The sequence below is a fragment of the Lepisma saccharinum genome, chromosome 17 (genome assembly GCF_977018435.1).
Source record: "Lepisma saccharinum chromosome 17, izLepSacc3.1, whole genome shotgun sequence".
Lineage (NCBI taxonomy): Eukaryota > Metazoa > Arthropoda > Insecta > Zygentoma > Lepismatidae > Lepisma > Lepisma saccharinum.
The window spans coordinates 5,677,383-5,702,038 of NC_139245.1; the positions used below are offsets into that span (position 1 = coordinate 5,677,383).

The following is a 24,656-nucleotide window of genomic DNA, read 5'->3' on the forward strand; positions in this document are numbered from 1 at the left end:
TTTTGGTGTTGAAAAACATTGCGGCCCATGCTAGGCCCGAAACACTGAAAAAATATATTGGATCCAGTTTATAATTTTGCATAGAAGATTTTCTGAATGCCTGCAATATATCAGCTAAGAGGGTGACGTCAAGTTTCAAATATGCCATGTGATAATCACCAAATGTCTTGCATTTTAAATTGTTCCACATCAATTGGGCATGGTGATAATCTTCATCAGCGATTCCAGATCCTCTGATTTTGCTGTAAAACTCTTCTTGTGGTGGCAGAGAACACTCATCAAATTTAGAAAAATCTGTAACATAGTCATATGGATATACACCCTTCCGCCTAATTAATTTCAGGTCCTGATTTGGAAACAAGGCACTTGTGATTTTGAATTGATCAACAGATAATTGAGTGGCCAGTGTAGCCAGGCTAGCAGATAAAATTCTGTAAGAATCAAGAAATCTTATGTGCATAGGAACACCATTAACTTTAATTATCTTGCTAATAGATATATATTTTTCATCATTTTCAGCTAAAATATTTAAATTCTGCTTGTCAAACCCCTCGTATCTGATCAGATGATGGAAATCATAATTGGATGCACCATGGCAAAATATGGGGACAAATTTTGGTCTCTTGATCTTAATATTACAGCTATTACACAGGGCCATTAAGAATTTACCATCTGTATGAGAATGGTGTTTCACCTTGATATTTGTATCTGAAAATTCAGAATCACATACCGGGCATTTTTCTGCATTGTTGAAATCTTCAATCTGTTTCTCTGTTAAAGGCAACATGGGTTTTGATTTTAATAAGATGTTAGATGCTATGTCACGGCACTCATTTTCTATTCTATGTGCAAATTCTTTGATGGCATTTGGTCCCATGTATAAGTGTGGCTCACTAGCTACACCATCCCGTATAACCACATAACAAAAGCTGGAAGGTTCATGTAACTGGTATGGTGTAATTGAAGATTCATCAGGATCTGGATTGCAGAATGCAAGAGGTTTGAGGTTTGATTCAAAATCACAGACAATATATGCTGGGTGTTCCGACAAGGCTTCAAACTTTTTGAATTTGCAATTTTCACTTGGATTGGGCATCACCATATGAACAGGTTTATGATTTTTACAGTATTTCAGATGCTCAATTAACTTGTTTTTAGCAATTTCTGCATTTTTTTCCCGAACCCCATTCACCATTTTTTGACCATCAAATACAGTTAAGCATCTTCTGCACAACTTAAATATTGTATTGGATTTGTCTAGTTGTGTTCTCACCAAAGCTTCAAGACTGTGTATCAGAGTGTAATGATATGTGCCATCCCCTTCAATTAAGAGCAGATCAATCGGAATTGCAGATTCATCATCAAGTGTACTGATTCTGAGAGGTGCTATCAAGCAATTGCCAGTGGAACAAATAAATACATTAATAGATAATTGTTTGCCATTGATATGCTTGGCCCTTTTTTCAAATTTATCAATATTCTGAACAGACATTGGATATTCTAAACCCTCCATTGCCTCATCAAAATCATTTTCATGTTGTTTATAATAAGTTATTCTCTCAGGATTCCTTGAAACTGGAAACAAAGCAGCTAAAATACACCACAAAAAGCATTTCTGGTCGGTATTTTCAATATTGACCACGGCTCTTTTGTTTTTAATATTGGCAGGTAATGGCAAATATGTAGATCCTTGTAATGGGCTAAATTCAGAAATATTAACATATAACTTGTGTGGAGAACCGCATAGGCTCCATCCTGACTCTTTTGCTGCAAATTCAGAGTGTTTAATATTCAATTGATCTATTAAACTGCTTATTATTTTGTCTGAATTTGCATTTGAATATACCGGTACAGTTTCTGTTATGTGGGGCTGTGTAAATTTTGTGCCATTTGGTTTCTTATATTGTGTAAACAATTTGAGGGACAGCTTATAAGAGCCATTTTGTGCATTTAGAATTGCCTGCAGATCAGAATTTATACTGTTCAAAAAATTATTAATACCACATCTTGGCTCTGATATAAACCGATAATCTCTTAATTGGGCATTAAAACTGCTATGGATGGGTGGTGCATAGCGTGGCTGCTTTGCCGGTCCAGCATTAACAGGTGCTTCATGCTTCCTTTTCAGACCAGAAGTAGATGGTTGTGAGGGCAATGTTGATAACTGTGCAGAGCAAGTATCTTTATGTTTATATGTGAAGTATTGCATGTTATATTTTCTATGGCATTTGGGGCATATTTTTGTGGGGGTTCTGTATTTGTCCGGGTTACAAATCTTTTGGTGCTTGGCCCAATTAGGGCTGGATATATTCTTATTGCATTGATTACAATATTTTTGACTTGGCATTTTTGTTGTTGTTTATTATATACAATTTCCTGGGATTCAAATCAAAATTCTATGCTGGATAAAAAATATCAGCTGGGTTCAGCACTGTGCTTTGTATATTTTGTGTGTGTGTGTGTGTGTGTGTGTGTGTGTGTGTATGTGTAAGTGTGTTAATATTTTTTGGCTTTGGTATTTATATAAAATTTCTTGGGGTCCAAATCAAAAACTCTATGCTTATCTTATGACAGGTTGTAAAGCCAATAGCCTACAAGTGGAAAAAAAGAATAAATATTCATTCACACTGACCTAGCACAAATACCTGCACGGGCATGCATGTCTAGAATGGCAATAACCTTGTTATGTATTGATTTTTGTATAACAGGCTGGGACAGATATAAGCCTGACCCCCTAAATATGAGTGGATTACAATAAACAAGCTGGATGTCAGGCAAAATATTGTTCAATATACCAGAAATATGATATTAAAACAAACAGGCCTGTAAGTATGAGAAGCACTGTAACAACGCATCTGTTCTTCTCAACCACTCTCACAATAGTGGCTGATGCAATTGTTTGCACGCAAAGCTTCATTACTTGGGAAGCAAAAATCAATACATAACAAGGTCATTGCCATTCTAGAGGGGCTCTGCATATAGATAAAAAAATTGAACCTGGCATCCAATTAAACTTAAACCTGAAGTAAATATGTATATGTAGGTATGGGTTTTAGCTTAATTTCAGGTATAGCCAAAAAATATCAATTTTTGACAAGTTTATGGACAAAAATTCGGCTGATGCAATTTTTGTAAGTATAGCCAAATCTGCTTGAGGGGGGTTCATACTTTCTCAGGAAATATTTGAGGGCATTTTTACAAAAATCTTGGATTAGACGGGGTTCCACACTTGAGCAAAAAGCTCATATGGGCATGTTGAGCTTGTTTTAAGTATGGCCAAATCTGCTTGAGGGGGGTTCATACTTTCTTGAGTTTATAATAGTATCAATACAACTACTAGCGAGTTTGTGTTAACGAGGGTTTACTGTATATAATTAATGTCCTATGACAATCAGAAAGAAACTTAACAGAAAAATCTTCTGGATCTTTGTCCTGTAATTGTATTGCTGTATAATGAGTAAGTCTATGTGTAGCCTACTGCATGGTTCGTTACTTTACTTACTGTCGGATTAAAAATTTACATATCTACTCGAATTTGGACTCCAATTAAAAACTAAGCAGTAGACCTACATAAAAACAAGTTACATCAAAATTCAGCTTCTTCATTTCCGTTAAACTATGCTAACCAAAAGTTTTTTCGAGTATGTCGTCTATTTTTTATCGTCGTGCCAGTTCTCTTTAGTTTTCCAAGCGGTCGTTAGTTCTCTTTGAAATTCTATAAATAGAAAAAAGGGTTGTCCGATCGTGATGAAATTCTAGTACGGTTAAGGCAGAAAGGATTTTAACACAGATTTTTAAAATTTGTCAAAAAATCGTTCTTATGAAATATGTTAAGCAACAACTTCTTTGTATTGGGTAGTCGTACAAATACAATATTGATCTTGTTTCGAAGTTCTTTGCATATGTTTTTAAAACACACATTATCACTGTCAATTGACATAGCGAAACCGATTTTATACAGATATGTTTATTCTTATTTGATTGGATTGGATTGATTTGTTCTTTTAAGTCCACTTTATGCACAGTAAGACTAATCGGGACTGGACCTACAGTTTAAAGTGGGATCCGAACCCCCTTGTGCCTCCACCGGGAATCGAACCCGAGACCCCTTCATTACAAGGCGACGACGATACCACTGCGCCATCGGGGTGGCTCTTTATTCTTATTCAACGGAGTAAATATGTAAGTGGAATGTGGCAGCGAAACCGCACTCACAATGGAGGTTATGTAAGTATCCCCCTCCGATTTCCATGAAACTTGGCAGGTGTATAGAGGAGCCCAAAGGAAGAAATACGTGTTTTTTTTTGTTTCAGCTAAAAAAAAACAGTTTTAGGGGGCAAAACACCCCTCAAATATCAAGATGAGGAGAAATTGAAGTGGGGATCTGACCCCAAAACCACGTAAATATGTATAGGAAGAACACGCACATATAATTGGAACACACACGGCACAGAACTGTAGGATTGTCTGTACCAAACGCAAGTGTTCTCGGTACCAAACGCAAGTTCTATCGTGAAGGACGATGGCGGTTGAAGTTCTGTGCTAATAGTACTGGCAGATACACAAGTGGGACACTTGAGATATGAAGTGCATATCACTGGCAAACACAGCTCTGTGCTATGTGTCTTCCAATCATATGTGCGTGTTCTTCCTATGCCATATTTACGTGGTTTCGGGGTCAGATCCCCACTTCAATTTGTCCTCATTTTGAAATTTGAGTGGGGCTTTTGCCCAAAAGTTTTTTATCCGAAACAAAAAAAAAAACCATGTATTTCTTCCTTTGCGCCCCTCTATACACCTGCCAAGTTCCATGGAAATCGGTGGGGGACACTTAGATAACCTCCCTTGTCAGTGACCCGTACTGACAGCTCACAGTCTCCACGGTTCAATTGGCATCGCGATTTTCCTACAGAGGAGGTGTGTTGGAATCATGATGACAGCTTTATTTTTCTAGGAGTGACACTAAATCACTTTTTCTTTACTGGACTACTTATTACTACGTATAACCTCTCACAGGCATTGCCAACATATGAACTTTCCCCTTTGTGTTTCAGTGAACAGAACTAACAACGTTGCAAGGTTTGCTTCATTTAACTTTTACAGAGTTCGCACAGTCAACTAATGAACAGGACTCAACAAGAAACTTCTGTTCCAAAAGCGCTGTTGCCAGGTTACATCATGACAAACAAAATTGTCTGTCACTTTGCCTCTATGCACCCACACAGTGCTAAAACTGAATTGGAAGAGGATATTCTACACTACAGCTGGGGGTTTAAATATTAGTACAAGTGAAAATGACACCCTTTAAAGCCAAATTCCTTGGTGCAAAAGCCCTTGGAGAGAAGAAGAAGGCCGTCTACACGATATTATGTTTATATTCAGTATTGGCAATTAATGTTAGCAAACATCTCCTAATATCTTCAAACAGAGATGTCTACACTATCATTCGTGAAAACTTCGGAATAGAGTATTATTATGCGTAGCCAGTATTGGCGATTAGCGGGGGCGTGAGGGGCACTTGCCCATCCATTTTTTCCCACTTTTGTTAGCGCACCTAATCTACCAAGGGAAAGTAAACTGTTGTTGTCCCACACCCTCCAGTTTTCGCATCTTGCCCTCCTAGTTTTCGAACCCAATCGCCGCCACTGTGTGTAGCTGTACGTGGGCAACACCGACAACTTTTCACAGCGCTAAGATGATTTCGAAACTGCAACATTTTGCTCTGTAAGCCCTGGTTTCGAAGGTACGAGCTTGAAGAAAAGACATTTTCTACCCAGTACACATGCAACCACGCGGCACGGATTCACGATTGCCAGTGCCATTTATTTTTTTGTCGGAAAATGCGGCGTGGTGCTGATCACATCACCTCAAAATGGCCCACATCGAGAATGTGTGGGACCCTACCCCCCACATCCTCTAAATGTGCCTTCATGACACGGGCATGGGCAACTTTACCTTTTTTACCTCCAGGTAAATGTTATTCTTGTCTACTTGGCCTGTTGAACACACGTTGAACCTATAGATAATGACCTATAAGAAGAAAACAGCTCGAATACGGGAAAATGTGTGCTTTGTCGAAATGTACACTTTACCAGCTGAACGGACTAAAACTGTGAACTCGAAGGTGGATGTAAAAATGGCTAACGTCTCGGTGACAAATGATGGTTGGGGAGAAATTGAGGCAAAAAAAGTAAAGCTCTGTGGTTCCTGAGGCAACGGATTACAAGGGACCGAAAGGAAAAGACGAAAGAAGCCGCCCACACAAGAACAAGAGAAGAAGGAGAACGGGATTTAAGCAATCAGGCACAGGAGCACAATGAAGTTGGAAAAGTAATTATGGCTAAACCTGAGTAAATCACGGATTGGAATGAGAAAAGTGGAAACAGAAGAACCACAGAAAAATAAAGAAGGAAAGACTAAATACGTTAGGAATAGTTTCTTTAAAAAAATGCATCTCTCGGGATAATCTTTCATATTGTGCTTAGTCCCACAGACGTAACACGGAGGGGGCAAGGAGGGTATACTAACCATGGGCGGCCGCGCGGGGGGGGGGAGGGGGCTGAGATTTCTGGAAAGAGTTAATGTAATCAGAATGGTGAAATTGTAGACATTATTATTACTATTATCATCATCATTATTATTATTTGAAATATGGTTACATTTAAGCTTACAGTCTCTTTTACACTGTATCCAACTACAGAACATTCCCTGACATTCGCTACGAGACTCGGCTGCAAGCGGCCCGGCATCAGTGCTTGTCTTTCCCTGTGAACGGGGTCCGCGACAGTCGGTAGAGTCAGCTATTAAAATTACAGTTTTCATATTGTGTACTAACCTTGACTACAGAAGGTGTTGAAAATGATGTCCCTGCTGCAACACATTCCTGGCATCTCCGAAGGAAATTGGCATTTACACGTGCAAGTTCGTCTACTGTAATTCTCCCGATTTTTCGTACAATACTCTCTTAACTCACGGATGGTGTGCGGATTGTCTTTGTATACTTTATTCTTTAGATTTATTTATTTTATCTTTTATTTTTAGATTTAAGAATTTTAGCGGCTCTAAATGGTGTGGTTTTTGAAACACCCGTTTCTTGAGAGAGGCGGCGGATAGATTTCCGAGGAGACTGTTCTCACATTTGTCCTATCTCATCGAGTTTTTCCTCAGTAAGTACCCGTGCGTTTCTCTTTCCACTTTTATTCAGAACTGATCCTGTTACTCTAAACATTTTTACGAGGTTTAATATAGTGCTGCTATGCGGAACGGGAACACCAGGAAATTTCGTTGCAAAACGTCGTCGCACTTCTCCACAATTCCTCTTTCCGAAGTAACACTCGACAAGATAAATCCTTTCTTGTAATGTAAACTTTTGTGGTGCCATATTAAGCCACAATCTTCAACACACGGACACGGCACAACACAACTTCCGAGGGAGGATTATACTGGCGTCAATCTGCAACGTCAACAGAAACGGAAAGAGAGCGAAGGCAGGGAGAGCGAAAAAAAACAGACTGTAGCGTGCGACTGTCGCGGACCCGTTCACCGGGAAAGACTAGCGCTGACGCCGGGCCGCTTGCCGCCGAGTCTCGTAGCGAATGTCAGGGAATGCTCTGTTTAAAAAAGAGCTTTTGTCGTACATGAATTAATGTTAAGTATTACAGTTATGCAAATTGTATATAGATATGCAGAATACGGAAATTACAAATGTATGTAATTTATAAAACAAGTAGTAGTAGTAGTAGTAGTAATGTAATAATAATAATAATAATAATAATAGCAGTAATAATAGCAATATTATATATACATTAATAATATTTCTATGACTGTGCCCCCTGAGAAAATATCCTGCGGGCTTCATTGGTACTTACCCCTCCACAAAGGTTCGGGTTGGTTAAAATTTACAAGTCAAGGATACTTTCGTTAATCTCCTGAGACCTGAGGAGCATAATAATAATTATGATTTCGCAAATGTAACAGTTATTTGGTAAATAATCTTCGAAGCTATTTCTATGGGATGAAAAATTTTCGACTCTGCCCCCCCCCCCAAATAAAGTTAAGCCCCAAGTTTGATCCTGCCTCCCTCAAGTCCAAAGTTACTGCTTAGGCCTACTATTTAAGATCGTCCATTTTGAGTTGGTCACGTTGTTGATAAGAACGATGGATTCCTTTTTTCAGGATTCGAACTTGTAACCCTTAGGGAGCTATCAAACCGAAGCGACAAACGACACCGCGACCTCTAGTGTGCAGAAAAACGTTCACACGCATGATCAACAGAACGAGACGAAACTATCCACGCTATTGAGAATGTCGGCCCAGACCGAGCGTCACGCTCTTCTACTGTCGTTTCGGTACAAATGGTCAGATTGTTTCTGAGAGTTCATTTCAAATGGCACGTGTTTCTTGCAGCTTCTCGGTTCGGTCTGAAAGCTCCCTTAGTATAACAGACTTTATGGGAAACTACGATCATACGAAGCAGACTGAGAAGTAAATGCATCAGTTGTGTCGCCCCAGTCGACTGCAGCTTTTTCAAGCGCTAACCGTTGCATCTGCGGAAGATTAATCTGTGTTCAACTCCGTTTTCTTTAAAAGTTGTTATATTTCTTTCTTTAAAAATACGTTATTGTAAATATCACATATGTAAAGGGTTTTAAAACTGAATTCTTGCCGAAAAATAATTTAAAAGATTTTGGTATTTTGTTAAAATACAATAAAATTGTAAACCGTTGTAAAAGTTCTGTAACTATGAATGTAACAACTTTAGTGTTGACTTGGAAAAATGTAAACAAATTTTCTGTATAAAAGGGCGATAGCTCTGTAAGCCTGTGGGACAATCTCCTGGTTGATGGAAGGCTGGTGATTCAGGGGACAGTTGGGGAAATATCTTGCCGCGTTCCTAGGGGCGGGTTTGAGGTACTTGTATTCCAAGACGGATATTTCTAAACCCAACGCTGAAAAGGGGTTCTTCTGAATAAGCAAAAGACCAGGGTTTTAAACTGCGGTATAACTAATAGGTTTCGGCCTACAAGTTATATCGGGTGAATTGTCTGTTTAAAACGTTTGTGTATATCGTCGCAAGTTTGAACAAATCTCTAAGTAAGAGATACGAACACTATCTTATTCCAAATCAATATAGGTATAAAACAAACAAACCCTACACCACAGACCACTCAGGGGTTGGTGCAACTAACCCTCTGATGCCCTTGAGAAGTCCGACAAAGGGTTGTATATTGATTACTTAAAGCCCTGAAGACAAAAGGTGCGTGTCACAGTTGAAACAAATGCATAAATTTTGTAGCACAGACCAAATGTGTAAGTGCATCATCGAGAAAGATGCAGGAAGGTGCATAAAAACACATCAATTGGTTTATTAAAGTACAGTTCGGCAAGGAAACACTGACATCCAATGATGCACTTTGGCGATACCTCAACAAATGATACATAAGAATGCATCGAACTATGAAGTTTTGGAAAAGGCCAAAAACACACACTTTAGTGCATGAATCGATGCGTTTCTGATGCATCAAATACGACTAGATTTGATGCACTGTTTTGCGCGTGTACAGTGGGGTCCATGACTATTACCATGCAAATTGTCCATCACCATGTTCGTGCAATTTATTTGACCCAATAAGAGTTTCAAGAATTAAAAGAAAACTCAAAACAAGCTGTTGACAACTTCTGCACCAGCATACATAAAAATACATCGCTTAACAACACACAGGATGTAAGAGACAAATTAATGAAAATAGTCATGGACAATTTGCATGATAATACTCATGGATCCCACTGTACGTAACTACAAAATATGTTTCAAACAACGTTTCATCAACTTCATAGACTAGAAAGTAAATTATAACACCATAAAGCCTTGTTTCCATGATATGAAAAACTCAATATGCTGACCAAGGCAGAAACATATTTTATTTTGTACTTGGCACAGAGTCCGAAGAAGACCTTGCTATATGGTTGAAACGTTACGTTTAGTTTATGTTTCAAAATAAAATAAATTTCTGCCTTGGTCAGCATATTGAGTCTTTCATAGAAAGTAAAGTTTAAATCTGTTTCATGCTGATGTAACTTATAGCAAATACACAAGTTAACATGCATGGTTTTCTAGATACATTAACTATATTCAATAGCGGCGATTGGGTTCCAAAACTGGGGGGAGAGGGGGCAATTGCCGCCTCTGACTATATTGTAAGCAAAGGGATGACTCACCTCAAGGCAGCTTTGTCGCAGGCGTCTGGAGTGTCCACAGCAGGTAAATTGTCTGTGGTGAGGTCCACAGCGTCCAGAGCCTCGTCATCTGCTACGGATACCTGAGACGTCCGGGCGAGACTCTTCTTGCTGCTGCTTCGCCGGACAATGGTGAGTGATCCCTGTTCTGTGAAGGACAGGAAAATATACGTGTTGAAGCACCTACAATACTCACAGACTTAATAATTGTTGCACTGTATTATTTACAAATCATCAAACACAACAGAGCAATTGTTGTTGGTAAAACATTTCAAGAAGAACGGTGAAAGAAAATACAGGATGTGAATATGTATGTACAGGGTGAGTTAGAAATATGACTACACGTTTGAAGTAAAAGTATTGTTACTGTACCGTGTAGAGGGGAATGATGTACAGTATGTACCAGTCTTATCCGTACAGAGGTAGTTGGAAAGTGAAATGATAAAGTACGCCGCTAGAAGAAGAAGAAAAAGTCTTGCTCAAATGATGTTCACAAGAATGGTACATTGCTATCTTCATTCGCCTTCCACCACACCCTGTAGACACCATCTGATCAGAAAAGGTTTATTTTGGTCTCATCGGAGCAGATGACGTTCGATGTCCCAGAACTCCTGATCTATATGCACATGGTTTCTTGCATGACAATGCACGACGAACGGTTGAATTGCTCTGTCTCTCCTGCTGCATTTTGTACCCGTGATCTCAATTTCGGAATCACTTAATTTTGGATATGCCTTATTTTGTCTCACCAAGAAACACTCCTCTCTTCCGGTTCGCCTTTTCTCCCTACTTCTTCTTGCCAGATTCTTTGTTGAACCCTCATATTTGAATATATTTACTATGCACTGCACAGTAGAATGCGATTTGTTCACTAATGACCCCATTTCTCTCAAAGAATGTCCTTTTAGAGCAAGATTCACTATCACACCTTTAAGGTAAGAGCTGAGCTCCTTTCGCATCCCCATTACGGACTGCCCTCGCTGGCAGGGTGGTTGAACTGTGACAGTGATTGCACAGACCTGCAACTGAAGCTGTACAAAAACGCAGTGTGATGGACACAAAGACGTGACATGGTCACTAAGTGACTCGTGTGTACGAATAAGAAAGGTACATACATCATACAACCTCAAACGATCTATAATACTCTCCATCCAGTACAATTACTGCATCTTTTGTACAAACTACCTCCTCGAAGGTCCTCCCTGAATACTGGACACCTTTCGTTATCATATTTCGCCAACTGAACACGTACAGAGGGGTTTCATACAATGTATACAGACTGTACGAACAAGTATGGTACATACTGTATCAAACCTGAAACTTCATTTTTTTACATTTCAGATTAAAGTCACGCGCCCGAGCTTACGTCACCTGAAATAGGAATACAATCAACGTCCGTTAGTCGTTTATTGACGGTTTTTTTTACATAAAAAAAGAAAGTGCACGATTCTATTAAAATATAAATTATATGCAATGATTACTGAGTTTCGAATACACTAAGACGTTGTTATTGTAGCAAGTATGCTTTAATGAAATGAAGTAAAATCGAAAGAGACAATTACATAGAGTACAACACACATATCGTTGCCGTTGCGTAGATACCAATTTTCGTTTCGTCTCCCTCTCTCTTAGCATCACGTGTTCTACCCTGCCCGCCAACCTTCGCTATTGTTGCCATATTGTCATTCCATTCCTGGACACACTCGCGCAAACATCATTGAAAACAATTGAATAGCGCTCCAGCTCGCGGTTCACACCGTTCGGCAGGGACGGTAATGTGGCAATATAGCACAGCGTAGTGGTTGCTTCTTTTATGCAGTGCATGTCCATTGGCTAGCTAGTAACTAGTGTTGCCAACTGTAATAATGAAGCACTATTTCTGTCACGGAAGGGGAAAGGCAGGTAAAGTGACGGCAGGGACGGCGCCAGAAATTTTCGACTGGGTGGGCAGAAGCGCCATATTGATAGATTAGGGTGGGCAGTATATATGTAAGACCATATATAGTATATGTGTGTATGTAAGTCGTATGTATCACCCTCTCTCTTACACTCCCGATTCTCCTCTTACATCTTTTCCTTTTCCTTATCCTGTTTTCCTCTTTATTCTTTTCTAATCTATCCTCCCATCTTGTTCCATTTCCTTTCGCTTTGTCTCTGATGTACACAATTATTTCAAGGAAGTGTTTAGCATGTGCAGCCATGCATTCTAACCACATTATTTCATGCATGTTAATACAGTGAAATAAATGTGAATTAGGTTTAAGCTTGTGTTGCAAATACAAGGCACATACTTGATTTTATGTATTCGGCGACAGTGATAGATTGATTTGATTGGTTGATTTATTTGCTTTATTTTACTTCGCTTTTTGTGCCACTTTTGGCTAATTTCCGAAGATGGGGATGAGTGATGACATGATGAAATTGACGAATGAACACACACTCACAAACATCCATGCCGAGGCCGGGATTCGAACCCAGGACCGCGTCGTAGCGCGATGTGCTAACCACTCCGCCACGGGAGCCAGAGCGACAGTGATAGAAAGTGCGATGGTAGACAATCGTGAAGTTTCTCGTAATTGAAGACATGTTCCTGAGCAAAGTATTTTCATTGTATGAGTTTTTGACTAAAAGAGTTTTCTTACTCCTTTGGGGATCACTTTTCTTATCTTACAAGGTTTGCACAACTGACAAATCTATCTGAATGTTTGCAGTAGCGGCGTTCGGGTGCCAACATTTGAGGGGCAAGGACAATATACTTTTTCTTGATAGAAAAGGCTTAGCATAAAGAGGCCATAGAGCGGGTGCAAAAAGTGGCAAAATGTGGCGGGGGTACTGCATCCCCCCACTTCCCGCTCCTCCTAATCACCGCCACTGCATGTTTGGATTAAAATGAACGTCTTATTAGGAACGATTTAAAACACACACGGAAATCCAATTCTTTGTTCCTTGTCCATGAAGTATTCCTAGGCTAATGAAAGGCTATTTTGACAAAATATCACTCATATGTAATAAACAAGTGAGATTGAAAAATCTGTTCAGAATTGAAGAGATTATTAGTTAAGTTGCTATTCGTTTTCTGAACTCTCATGTATCTAATGCGGGAGAAGCAACATAACACACGTATGGTTACGTGAACTTTTTTGAGGTAACAAAATGATTTAGGACACAAGGAATTCATCGAAGTTGATCACCGTAACAGCAATAATTCATCTATTTTTTATAGATGACTTGGGTTGTATGGCGTGACCATTTCGAATACATTAGAATGTCAACCTGTGCAGCATACCCTGGAAACTTAATTCTTTCAGGGCAACGAGTATCTGGAGCCTGGAACCACTGTCAAAGTAATAATTTATGAGGGTTTGTATTTTGAGTGTCAGCGTGTGTTTGTTTTCGCCCCTTCGTTACTTTCATCTAATCACAATTGAAATGACTTAAAATAAAACAAATCAACCACGACTTACTCTTCCAAAAATGAAGTTTCATTAGCTCGTACCTCTTAGAAAGTTGAGGTGGTAGTTTCAATTGAACAGCGTTTCATTAGTGGAACAATGCAGCTAATTCCGTGAACAATGACGTTATTTTCCAAAAGTCTCAATTTGTCTCAGGCAATCACCCTCTTAAAATGGACGCATCTTCTGTGGTGATAAAATGACACGTTTGATGCGAGTTCTTTCTGTATATTTTTTTCCCAATGGCATAACGCTGTCGCATTATAATGAAGACGTCATGTGTTGAACTCCCCCTCTTCTGGTGGAAGCACAATGCACACTGGTTCGGACTACACGTTAAACTGTAGGTTTTTTCCCAATTAGCCCATCTGAGCATAGAAGTGGGCTTAAAAAAAACTAACAAAATCGTCTTCTGGATACTTCGTGACATAACTTTTTCTTTACTTCAGCTGCATCTGCAGATTCTGTCGACATTTTCGGCTGATTCGTGTGGCAAACTTTGTGTGTCAAAAGAGGATAAATATGATAAGCCAGTCATTAGCAATTGAATAATTCTGTAGCTTTTCCCATACATAAGTGGTTTATTAAAATGTATTCACTTCGGTATTGTAGTGATTATTGTGATTCGTTCTTATTAGTAGAACGAATATAAATTTGATATTTCGCATACCATATTGATATTTGAAGATGACAGGTATATATAAATTGTAATGAAATAAAAAAGAAGTACACTTCTGGAATTTCAATGCAGAGCTAATTAAAACTATACTATACTCTCTAGCAACCCGAAGGTTTATGGCTGCAGAAACACAAGCCTTCCATCTGTTTCTATCCGGGGCAAGATCAATCCAATCTTTCCTATCCTTACCAATTTCTTTTATGTCCATCTCAACGTTATCCCTCCACCTTCGTCTTGGCCTTCCTACTGGTCTCTTACCATCAGGTTTCCCAACAAGAATCCTGTAAACTTTTCTTTCCTCTGTCATTCGTGTCACGTGGCCTGTCCATCTAAGTCTTCTTGATTAAATTATTCTAACAATAATAACAATAATATTTGGAAATAATTTATTGTGTTGCTGGAGAATTAACGCTAAGATGATGTTTTTATTTGTTTATTTGGAGATTATTTTAACCATACCCAGGCTGGGATTTATATACGTATGTGGAGGCCCGGAGCTTACAGCACCAAGGCTTTACTCCAATCCCCTCTACACAGTTTCAGTTATAACTTCTTGCCAAGTTACATGGTGTGCTTTGTTATTATATTTTTTACCACATCCGAAGTACCTATTTTTTTTTTATTATGTGGTACTTTTCAAAGCAGTCTTTCCCAGTGAAGGCCCGGAGCTGCAGTCCTCAATTTCACCCTAAATTCGGATCTAATCTTGATCATACCCTGCAAAATTTTGAGCCTCCAAATCCTACTAGCTGCTTTTAATCATGGAAGTATTCATTTGATCACAGTTTTGTTTCAATAGCTCTAGTAATTACTTTCACTTTCTAATGAGAAAATTCACTTTATATAAGATGATATGTGAACATTTCTAGCATAGATAATATTCACAAGTAAAATGTACATGTTATGAACACCAGAATACACTTATTTATTGAATCATTCATATATATCCAAGTATATGTACTTATTGAATTTGATAGGGTGGGCAATCGGGTGGGCACAGGAATTTTTGGGTGGGCGCTTGCCCACCCCTGTCGCCGTCCCTGAGTGACGGTGAGTTTTGTTGGATTGGAAGCACCATATTTTTATTTTATACTAAGTATTTGACCGGTTTGACTTTGTGTGTGAGTGCTTCTGAACTGTAGACAATTTACCGAACCCATAGCTGTATTCAATGTTGTCTACTGGTTATAATCAGGGCTAGGATTTATAGGTAAATACATACTCTTAGTTTGACGAAATATCGCTGAAATTTTGTGATATCTTTGCCAATAGTAATGTTTGTAGTGATTTAAGGTACATTTTATTGTCAATATTTTTCCATATTTATAACTTGAATAAATACTTTCTTCTACATATTTAAGGAAAATATACTTAATTTTACATATTTCAACAGGTTTAATTCACAAATTGTTCATATTTCATAATATTGGAATTGTTCAAAATAAATAAATTATGTGGCTCCAACAGCATTTCGACACTTGGCTCCGGCACGTGTTCTTGTAGAAATGGCATAGAGGAGGCTGTCATTTTTGCTGCTTAATGCGATGCATATTGTTTTCTGTGTTAAAATTGCCATGCTTTGATGGGTGACCAAGTTCATAGCAGAGCCGGCGGAAGGGGAGGGCGAACCGTGCCACCACCCCCCCCCCCAGAGCGGCAAATTTTCAGGAAGGCAAAATTTGAAGAGAAGAAAAAAATAAGCCTATTGAAAACTGTGGTCGAGCGAGATATTCTTTTGCGCTGAATAGTATTGAAATAGCATAAGAAGTCTCATTATTTATTTTATATTTTGATGTTTTGCTTAGGAATATATTGATTTTCAATTTCCCGTTCCTGCGTAATGACGGGGGGGGGGGGGTCGAAATGGAGCGGCATCTGCCGCCACCGCCCAGGGAGGCAAAATAACTAGCGCCGGCCCTGGTTCATAGCAAAAGAAAAAGCCGCGCAGCTTATTGTCTAGTGGCAGTATATGTTGTTATTGTTTTGGAAGCCGGCATCGTTTGTAAATGTACAACAAAGGCAACCGACTGTCGCCGATCACAGAGAGGAAATAATAATACTGCTTGAGGCGGAGTTGTGGTCCAATTGTCGCGGTTTAACACGTTGGCATGTTATTATCTGCCGTTGCAGTTCCGTATCAGTGTATACAGGTTTTGGGAGTGAACAGTTACAACGCCACCAGTGCATTAATGCAATGAAAAATAATATTTTTTTAATTTTGTTTGAAGTCACTCAAATAAGGAATCGTATGAAGAAGTCTTCTTTCCAGCATTTTTGGTAATTTTACGTATGTGTTAGTTGATATTTTGCGAATTTTTAGTCCATATGTATGTAGCTACATACAAAGCCACTTGTTAGTACATATTAATCCTAGTCCTGGTATAATGCATGACGTTTAAAACTCAACGTTACATAGACCTGAATTCTCTAATTTTCTTGTTGTACGTAACAGCTGTGCATCGGCGCACTGCAGCGATTTTTCTATCTGCTCCATTAGCAACACTGCTTCTTGAGTTGTGTCGCGCATCGCACGGCAGAAATATCTGTGCTGGACTCTACCCAATACATTTACAACTTAAGATGGGCTGAAACAAGGATTGAGTGATTGATTTTATTTATTTTACTTCACTTTTCTGCCACTCTTGGCTAATCGCGAAGATGGGAATGAGTCATGGCACAATGAAATTGATGAAGGGACATTCACAAACATCAATGCCCAGGCCGGGATTCGAACTCGGAACCTCTGGCGTCGTAGCGCGCTGTGCTTACCACTCTTGCCACAGGGCTGAAACAAGGAGATGCTTCATATCCTTCACTTTTTACTTTAGCCACCAATTGACATAATTATTGCCTTTGTTAATTTCACAGGAAAACTTTCCATTCCAACTATGTATGCATTATTGAAATAATATATTTGTGTCGGCCACTGTTACACGGTATTCATTGCTTTCCATATTGTCCTGCAGTAGTATCCGCTAACACCAACCTCAAGAATTTATCCATTTGCAATTTCTCAAGTAGTTCCAATAGCTCAATTTCAGCATTAGTGTTATTTACTTTGCCGATATATACTCATTATGTGCCTTAATAGTGTACCATTTATGTGCTCATTTCAATGCTCTGCAAAACAAACTTTTCCCTTCACTTTAAAATGATGTTAACCTGTCAAAATTGCCCAGTTTTACCCTATTCCGTTTCAGTTCTATTCTCATTTCGAGCTTAATCCTGTGTTGATTTTCCCTGCAATTCCACTACCAGAGTACATACTTCATGAAAACTATCACAGCAAGATCAGCAGACAAAGTATTTCACATATTCAAAAAATAAACTCTAGGTTGTGCTACTGTACCAGAAAATAATTTTTTCTTAAATCCTAGATTCTCCGTTGCTAAGAAACGGATTTCAATCCAGAGAACAACATTGTTATCATGTGAAAAAAAAAATAGTACTACAGAATGTCACGTGATTTATTGTTAAAGTTACGTAGTAACTTTTGATTAAAACTTGCCGAGTTCTCTGCAACTCTGCGACACTTATGCAGACGAATATTTGCGCAAAAGAAAAATGGAGATGTCTGGAACTATCAGGAAAACGATAAGGAAGTAGGAACAACAATTGAACTCCCATTGAGAGATTAAAAACTTTATAAGTTATGTTTCATACAAAACAACGATACTGTTCCCGATTCGGTAGTTGTCTACTTGCAGTATGACTGTAAAGCTCCAGAATTGTAGGATTAGATTGGTATTGAATTTGTATGTAGAAACATTAAGATATTTTTGGTCTAATTTTTCTGTTTTATTCTAAGTATGGAATTTACTGTTTGCTGTTTTAAGATGTCTCTCTACTTTTGAGTTTCACATTTACTGAACTTAGCCTCTTAAGTGTGGATTTTTTTTTTGAAAGTCACTACAGCAAAATGTAGTTTTTTTTTTTTTTTTTTTTTTTAAAGCAAAATTTCGTTTTACCACTTCCTTTCACTTCATCAGTTTCTAATTCATATTCACTGTCACTGTTTTCAGAGGTGAACAACAAGTGTAACTCGGGCTTCCATAGTGGCATAGTGGTATCCCCGTTGCCTTCTAATCAAGGAGTTTCGGGATACCACTTTATCCCTTTGAGTTTGGATGGCGTATGTATACGAAGTTTGCGTAACGCACACATTAATTGATTGATTGTGTTTTAAGTCCGCTTTATGCACAGTGAGGCTAATCGGGACTGGACCTACAGTTTAAGTTTTCCAGTATCCGTCGAGCAACGGAGCACATAACGGTAGAGAAGGGTTGACAGCGAGTGGGCGGAGCAGTGCGCGCTAATGCAAAGGCTGGTAGCTGCAGTCGCGTATTCCCCTCCATGCACTCACTTTCCCGCTCACGCGTTCGTCGAGTCTCGAGTCCCTACTTGCGCAGAGGACTTGTTTTTGTTCGCATGCTCCAGAGATAGTCGGTACAGAGTGTATATTTTCACATGTGAATAATAGCTTTATTACCAGTTAACAAATCCTTTACCTAGAAAAGATTGTTCTATCCACTTCGACAGACTCAAGACTGATAAATTTTAAAACAATTTGAAAATCGCTAAGCTATACTGTATAAATATAATGCAATGCGGACAAAACCACGGGAGGGTTGGGTTACTAGTGAATGTGTGTGTGTGTGTAAGCAACCGCTTGTCCTACAAACAACACTACATGAAATTGGAACAGACAGCACTAGGTCAACAAAATCATAGAAACGTTCAGTTAAAAATCTCAACGCTAGAAATCCTCACACGGCCTCGGTCATGAAACAAACACTAATAATAGAGCTGCATATAATCCATAATTACTTAATTGGCTTTAATTACCCTCTAATTAATGTGCTTACCAGCATGATAGGAAATCAAGGTAGCAACGTGCACAGACCAGGAGCAATTATTTCCAGGAAATGAAGCACGCGAAGCCGTTTCCTTGTTTCGACGTCCTAAGTTTCAGGAAATGGAATAAAATGCAATAGAGGGAGAATTAGCTGTTACGGTTGAACTTCGATTGTATGGTTCCACCGAATAACTTTTTTCTCCCTCTGGGATAAATTGACACTGCACCGAGTACACTCATTTGAACCCTTGCGGTGTGGGCAGCGTAAAACAAGTTGATTTTCAGCTGAGGATTGATTCGATTGTTAAGCCAACTTTATACACAGATATACACTGACCTGGGAATCACTGGAGCGATGTCCGAAAAATATCCAAAAGTTATCCATCGAATGTCCAAAATTGATCCACAGAATGTCCAAAACATATCCAAAAAATATACAGAGAATGTCTAAATCATATCCTTCCTGGATATCCTATAGATGTCTAATAGACATTCTTGGATATCGTATGGATATACAGAACCTAGACACGAATATCCAGAAGATATCCATAAGACGTCATCTGGTTATTTGTGTGCTGTATGTGTAAAGCAAATTGATTGCATTTACCGGTTTCAGATTGAGGTGTCGTTTGGTGAGTGAATAAAACGAAAGCATAAAGGTTGAAAAACAACCGACAGGCAAAGCGTTTCAATTCGTCAATAAACCATTAGCTTATCTGCGGGGAGGCCCTTTGTTGCATCCGTTCCATTGATTGTAACGGAAGCATTGTTTGGCCAATTTGCCCCGAGGCACACGCAAACACAACTGGAAAAAGAAGCAAACGGTAGGCTACGCAGCACGAACGAATATTAAAAATGCCCACAGATGAAATAGAGACGAAAGCTCAGGGGAGAATACATGAGAAAGGGATAACTGTATTTGTAACACTGGTAGTCAGGTTAAATTGAGGATAGTGAGAGACAAAATAACAAATGGAGAGACCTGCTGGGAATTATTTATGTCCTCACAACTACATTCTATTTTATTATATGTGTGATCTAAGCATTCCATGTTCATTAATCTTCAGTGATTGGAGTTTCAAATGTTCAACTCCGTCCCTCCTTTAAGCGGAGTTGGTGTTTGTAATGAGCTACGTTTTCGGAAGTTGGTGTTTGTTAAGAGCTCCTTTTGCGGCACTTGGTGTTTGCAAAGAGCTGCTTTTGCGGCATTTGGTGTATGTAAAGAGCTGCTTTTGCGGCATTTGGTGTATGTAAAGAGCTGCTTTTGCGGCACTTGGTGTTTTTTGTAAAGAGCTACTTTTGCGCCACTTGGTGTTTTTTGTAAAGAGCTACTTTTGCGCCACTTGGTGTTTTTTGTAAAGAGCTACTTTTGCGCCACTTGGTGTTTGTAAAGAGCTACTTTTGCGCCACTTGGTGTTTTTTGTGAAGAGCTACTTTTGCGCCACTTGGTGTTTGGAAAGAGCTGCTTTTGCGCCACTTGGTGTTTGCAAAGTGCTGCTCTTGCGGCACTTGGTGTATGTAAAGAGCTGCTTTTGTGGCACTTGGTGTTTGTAAAGAGCTACTTTTGAGCCACTTGGTGTTTGCAAGGAGCTGCTTTTGCGCCACTTGGTGTTTGCAAAGTGCTGCTCTTGCGGCACTTGGTGTATGTAAAGAGCTGCTTTTGCGGCACTTGGTGTATGTGAAGAGCTGCTTTTGCGGCACTTGGTGTATGTGAAGAGCTGCTTTTGCGGCACTTGGTGTATGTGAAGAGCTGCTTTTGCGGCACTTGGTGTTTGTAAAGAGCTCATTTTACGCCACTTGGGGTTTGTAAAGAGCTCCTTTTGCGCCACTTGGGGTTTGTAAAGAGCTACTTTTGAGCCACTTGGTGTTTGCAAGGAGCTGCTTTTGCGCCACTTGGTGTTTGCAAAGTGCTGCTCTTGCGGCACTTGGTGTATGTAAAGAGCTGCTTTTGCGGCACTTGGTGTATGTGAAGAGCTGCTTTTGCGGCACTTGGTGTATGTGAAGAGCTGCTTTTGCGGCACTTGGTGTTTGTAAAGAGCTCATTTTACGCCACTTGGGGTTTGTAAAGAGCTCCTTTTGCGCCACTTGGGGTTTGTAAAGAGCTACTTTTGCGCCACTTGGGGTTTGTAAAGAGCTACTTTTGCGCCACTTGGTCCTTGTAAAGAGCTACTTTTGCGCCACTTGGTCCTTGTAAAGAGCTACTTTTGCACCACTTGGTCTTTGTAAAGAGCTACTTTTGAGCCATTTGGTGTTTGTAAAGAGCTGCTTTTGCGCCACTTGGTGTTTGTAAAGAGCTACTTTTAGGGCAATTGGTGTTTGTAACGCTCTACACAAAATGCGGTCCAGAGTACTACGTGAAAGAAAGATTGGCATTTGGTTGTGTCCCGCTAGATAAAAGCAGACTAAGAGAAGCAGTCAGTTGTTATTCCATAGCATGCAATAATGAAATTAGTACTAAGAGATGGAGCCAGTATCGACTGTAGAAAATAGTGAAGTAATCGATCAAACTATGTAAAAGAAAAGACTATCAAATACATCTTATGCACCCAAATACGTTGTATAATGCCAAATGGGTTGGATCAGAAATAAAAAGTTTTTAACTTTAATTTCAATATAATAAGTTTATCACTAGCAACACTAGCTGTTATTACTTAACATATATATATATCTGAAAGTATTTAAAAAGAAGCTGTTACTTAAATGAGTGATAACTAGAATTTTGACTACCTGTATACAGAAAAATTCTGAAATATGTTGTAAAGTAAAGCCAAAAGTAAAATCCTCTGCTATCAGAACGGTTCGTTTTGACAATGAGAAATACTAATCCTATATTTCTCGTCTAAAAGACATTCGTGAACAATTCAACTTCCCAAATACCTGCAAGCAATTGCTGGTCTTTGATCATCTCTGTTCAATTAAAGTTCTAATATTAGAAAAAGCTAAGTTCCCCCATTAGCCATCTTTTAACCCAATTAACTTTCTAGTCGATTCTCGAATTTAGAAGAGATTAGTAGGTATGTGTTCAAATACTCTGAATTTGCATTTCTTTTCTCAAAGACCTTCAGTTGGCAGAAGGCAGGCTTCGGGTGATTTCATCAAAGACAAAGTTTTCTCAACTTCTTTAATCTTAAGTCTTTGTAAAGGAGTATTGTCGGTAATTGAAAATGAGTTTTGTTCTGTAAGTACGCAGACATGATCAGATATTTTCCGAGAAAATAGGTTTTTGGAGGTATTGAAAAAACATTAATTTTTTATAAAGAAAACAGAGGTAAATCGAGATATAGTAATTATGCATATCTACTTGTGACTGTTCCGACTTCAGAACATTATGTACTCATGCATGTCTGTGGGTTATATGAACAACACAAAACTAAAAGTGAATTGTTAGAAACTGTAGTTGTGGTACATAGGCGAAAATATGTGAAAATATGAATGTATTTCCTATACGGCAGGAAATCAATTTTGAACAGTACGGCTCGGTACAGCAGAGACGAGCCATTGGCAAACTGACTTTAAAGAAATCAAACGGCAGTAACCCACGAGCGCCCTGTTTAGGTACGTTCGCCTCGCACATGAGCAGAAGGGCTGGAATGCCTACCCGAGAATTAAAACCAGTGGTCCGCTTTTGTACCGAACTACCTAGAGCACTCTGGCGAGATCTTTTATACACTTTACACATTCTTGTGTGGGAAAGTGAGCAGGAAAAGTGTCCATTATTCTATGACGACTCTGATCTAAGTTCAGAACAATCTCTCCTCTGCACAAATACGAGAATGTCTGCGTTTCCGTTTGCGCTTCTTTCCTTTCCATTCGCCCGCTCAAAAAGAAGAAACACATGTAGCCCAAAGATTTATGAGTTGATTTCACAGCTCATTTGCATACTTGTGTTTTGCAAACACGAAGATTTAGACTTGGGCAAGTCGGGTTTTGGGGTATTTACCAGCAATGAATGAGAAATAGTATTATGGCCATATGAAAATGAAAAATTATGCTATGAATAAATCTGGCCTCCTTTCTTTTTTTAAAACGTTTGGAGAAAATAAAATGGTAGTAGATAACTTGTTCTCATTGTGTTCCTACTGCAAATGTGTGTTTACAATACCGACGCCATAAATTTCTCAAAAACAAGCAGATTCCCCCAATGAACCACATATAAATTGGAATTCCAACGTGAGATACATATTGTAAACTCACTGTGACCAAACTTGGTCGTCTACAGTGGTGAGATCGGACCCTTGGGAATCGATATCTATACTCTGTCCCGGAAATCTGTGGAGCAATGCCGCTCATATCGGTAGAGGAAGGGAGGCTGCGAATTGGCGGAGCGAAGTGGGCGCTTCTGCAAATGGCTGGTAGCAACACTCGCTTCCCCTCTCACGAGTTCATTGGCCGATACCTCTGGAGTCACAATACCCTGTCCCAGCTAACTGTGGAACAAGGCTGCGCATAGCGTCAGAGAAGCGAGGGAAATCTATTGGCCACAGAGAAGCAGTACACGCTGCTGGGAAGGCTGGTAACTGCAGTCGCTTCCCCCCCACTCCACTCAGTTTCTCTGACGTGTTCATTGGTGGAGCCGTCTCGCGTCACTACTTGCGCAGAGATTTGTTTTCTTTTGCCTACTCCACAGTTAACTGGGACAGATTATACTTGCGCAGAAGCTTGCTTTCGTTCACTCGCTCAACAGATTCTAGGGATAGAGGCTAGAATAGTTTTCGGAATAATCTGGTTTGTTCATTAAAAATAATTACACAAAGCAAATTTTGCCATACAATCACTGAGGTACACAGGAAAAGAAGTTTGATTGTATTTTGCTTCAAGCAATTCTACCTTTGCATATACGCCTCCCTTGAAAAGTAAGCGTTAATACATTAATAACATAACTTAAGAGTTTGTTTTTCTCATGTTAGTAAAAAGAGGAAAAAATAAATCGAAGTAGGTGCTTGTCTTACTTATTAAGGGTGGAAGAGGAAGACCAAGAATAGAATGGTAACAATGCATGCCACGAATTGTTGTCAGGCAATATTTCCAAACCTTTAGAGTATGCACAAGACATATAATGAGAAGTAGATTAGTGAGGGAGTTTTTCCAACACAGGACCGACGACAGGAATATTCCACAACCAACATAAGAAAAGGTTATTTACGTTCTACCATTCCGTGCTGACTTAACTTTAGAAAGAAAAACTAGATAGCAATTGAATTGTGTAGCGTGCACGATGCATGCCCCTGCTCCCTACGCGATGAGCAATTTAGATACGGCGAGCAGCTATTAGAAAAAAAGCGAAGGAGAAGACAAATCGCTACTTACTGGAAAGTTGCCCATTTCGGCTGGCCCCGTAACTCAGGGCGGCGTCGTCTTTCGGTCCTTTTTTATCCGGTGGACTCGCCACTGAAACGAAATAATGGAAACATTACTGTGGCATGTCATCACCAAA

At 39.3% G+C, this 24,656-nt stretch overlaps 1 protein-coding gene across 1 annotated transcript in view; it reads right to left on the reverse strand.

Annotated features, from left to right (window-relative positions):
• The window catches only part of LOC146001777 (dual specificity calcium/calmodulin-dependent 3',5'-cyclic nucleotide phosphodiesterase 1C-like), a 414,325-nt gene that overhangs the window by 81,023 nt on the left and 308,646 nt on the right, over positions 1-24,656 (reverse strand). The window contains exons 2-3 of the mRNA XM_083139498.1: positions 24,530-24,610; positions 10,219-10,384 (exon numbers count right to left, since the gene is read on the reverse strand). Coding sequence (XP_082995624.1) covers positions 10,219-10,384; positions 24,530-24,610 — 247 coding nt within the window. The remainder of the gene's footprint in view (positions 1-10,218; positions 10,385-24,529; positions 24,611-24,656) is intronic.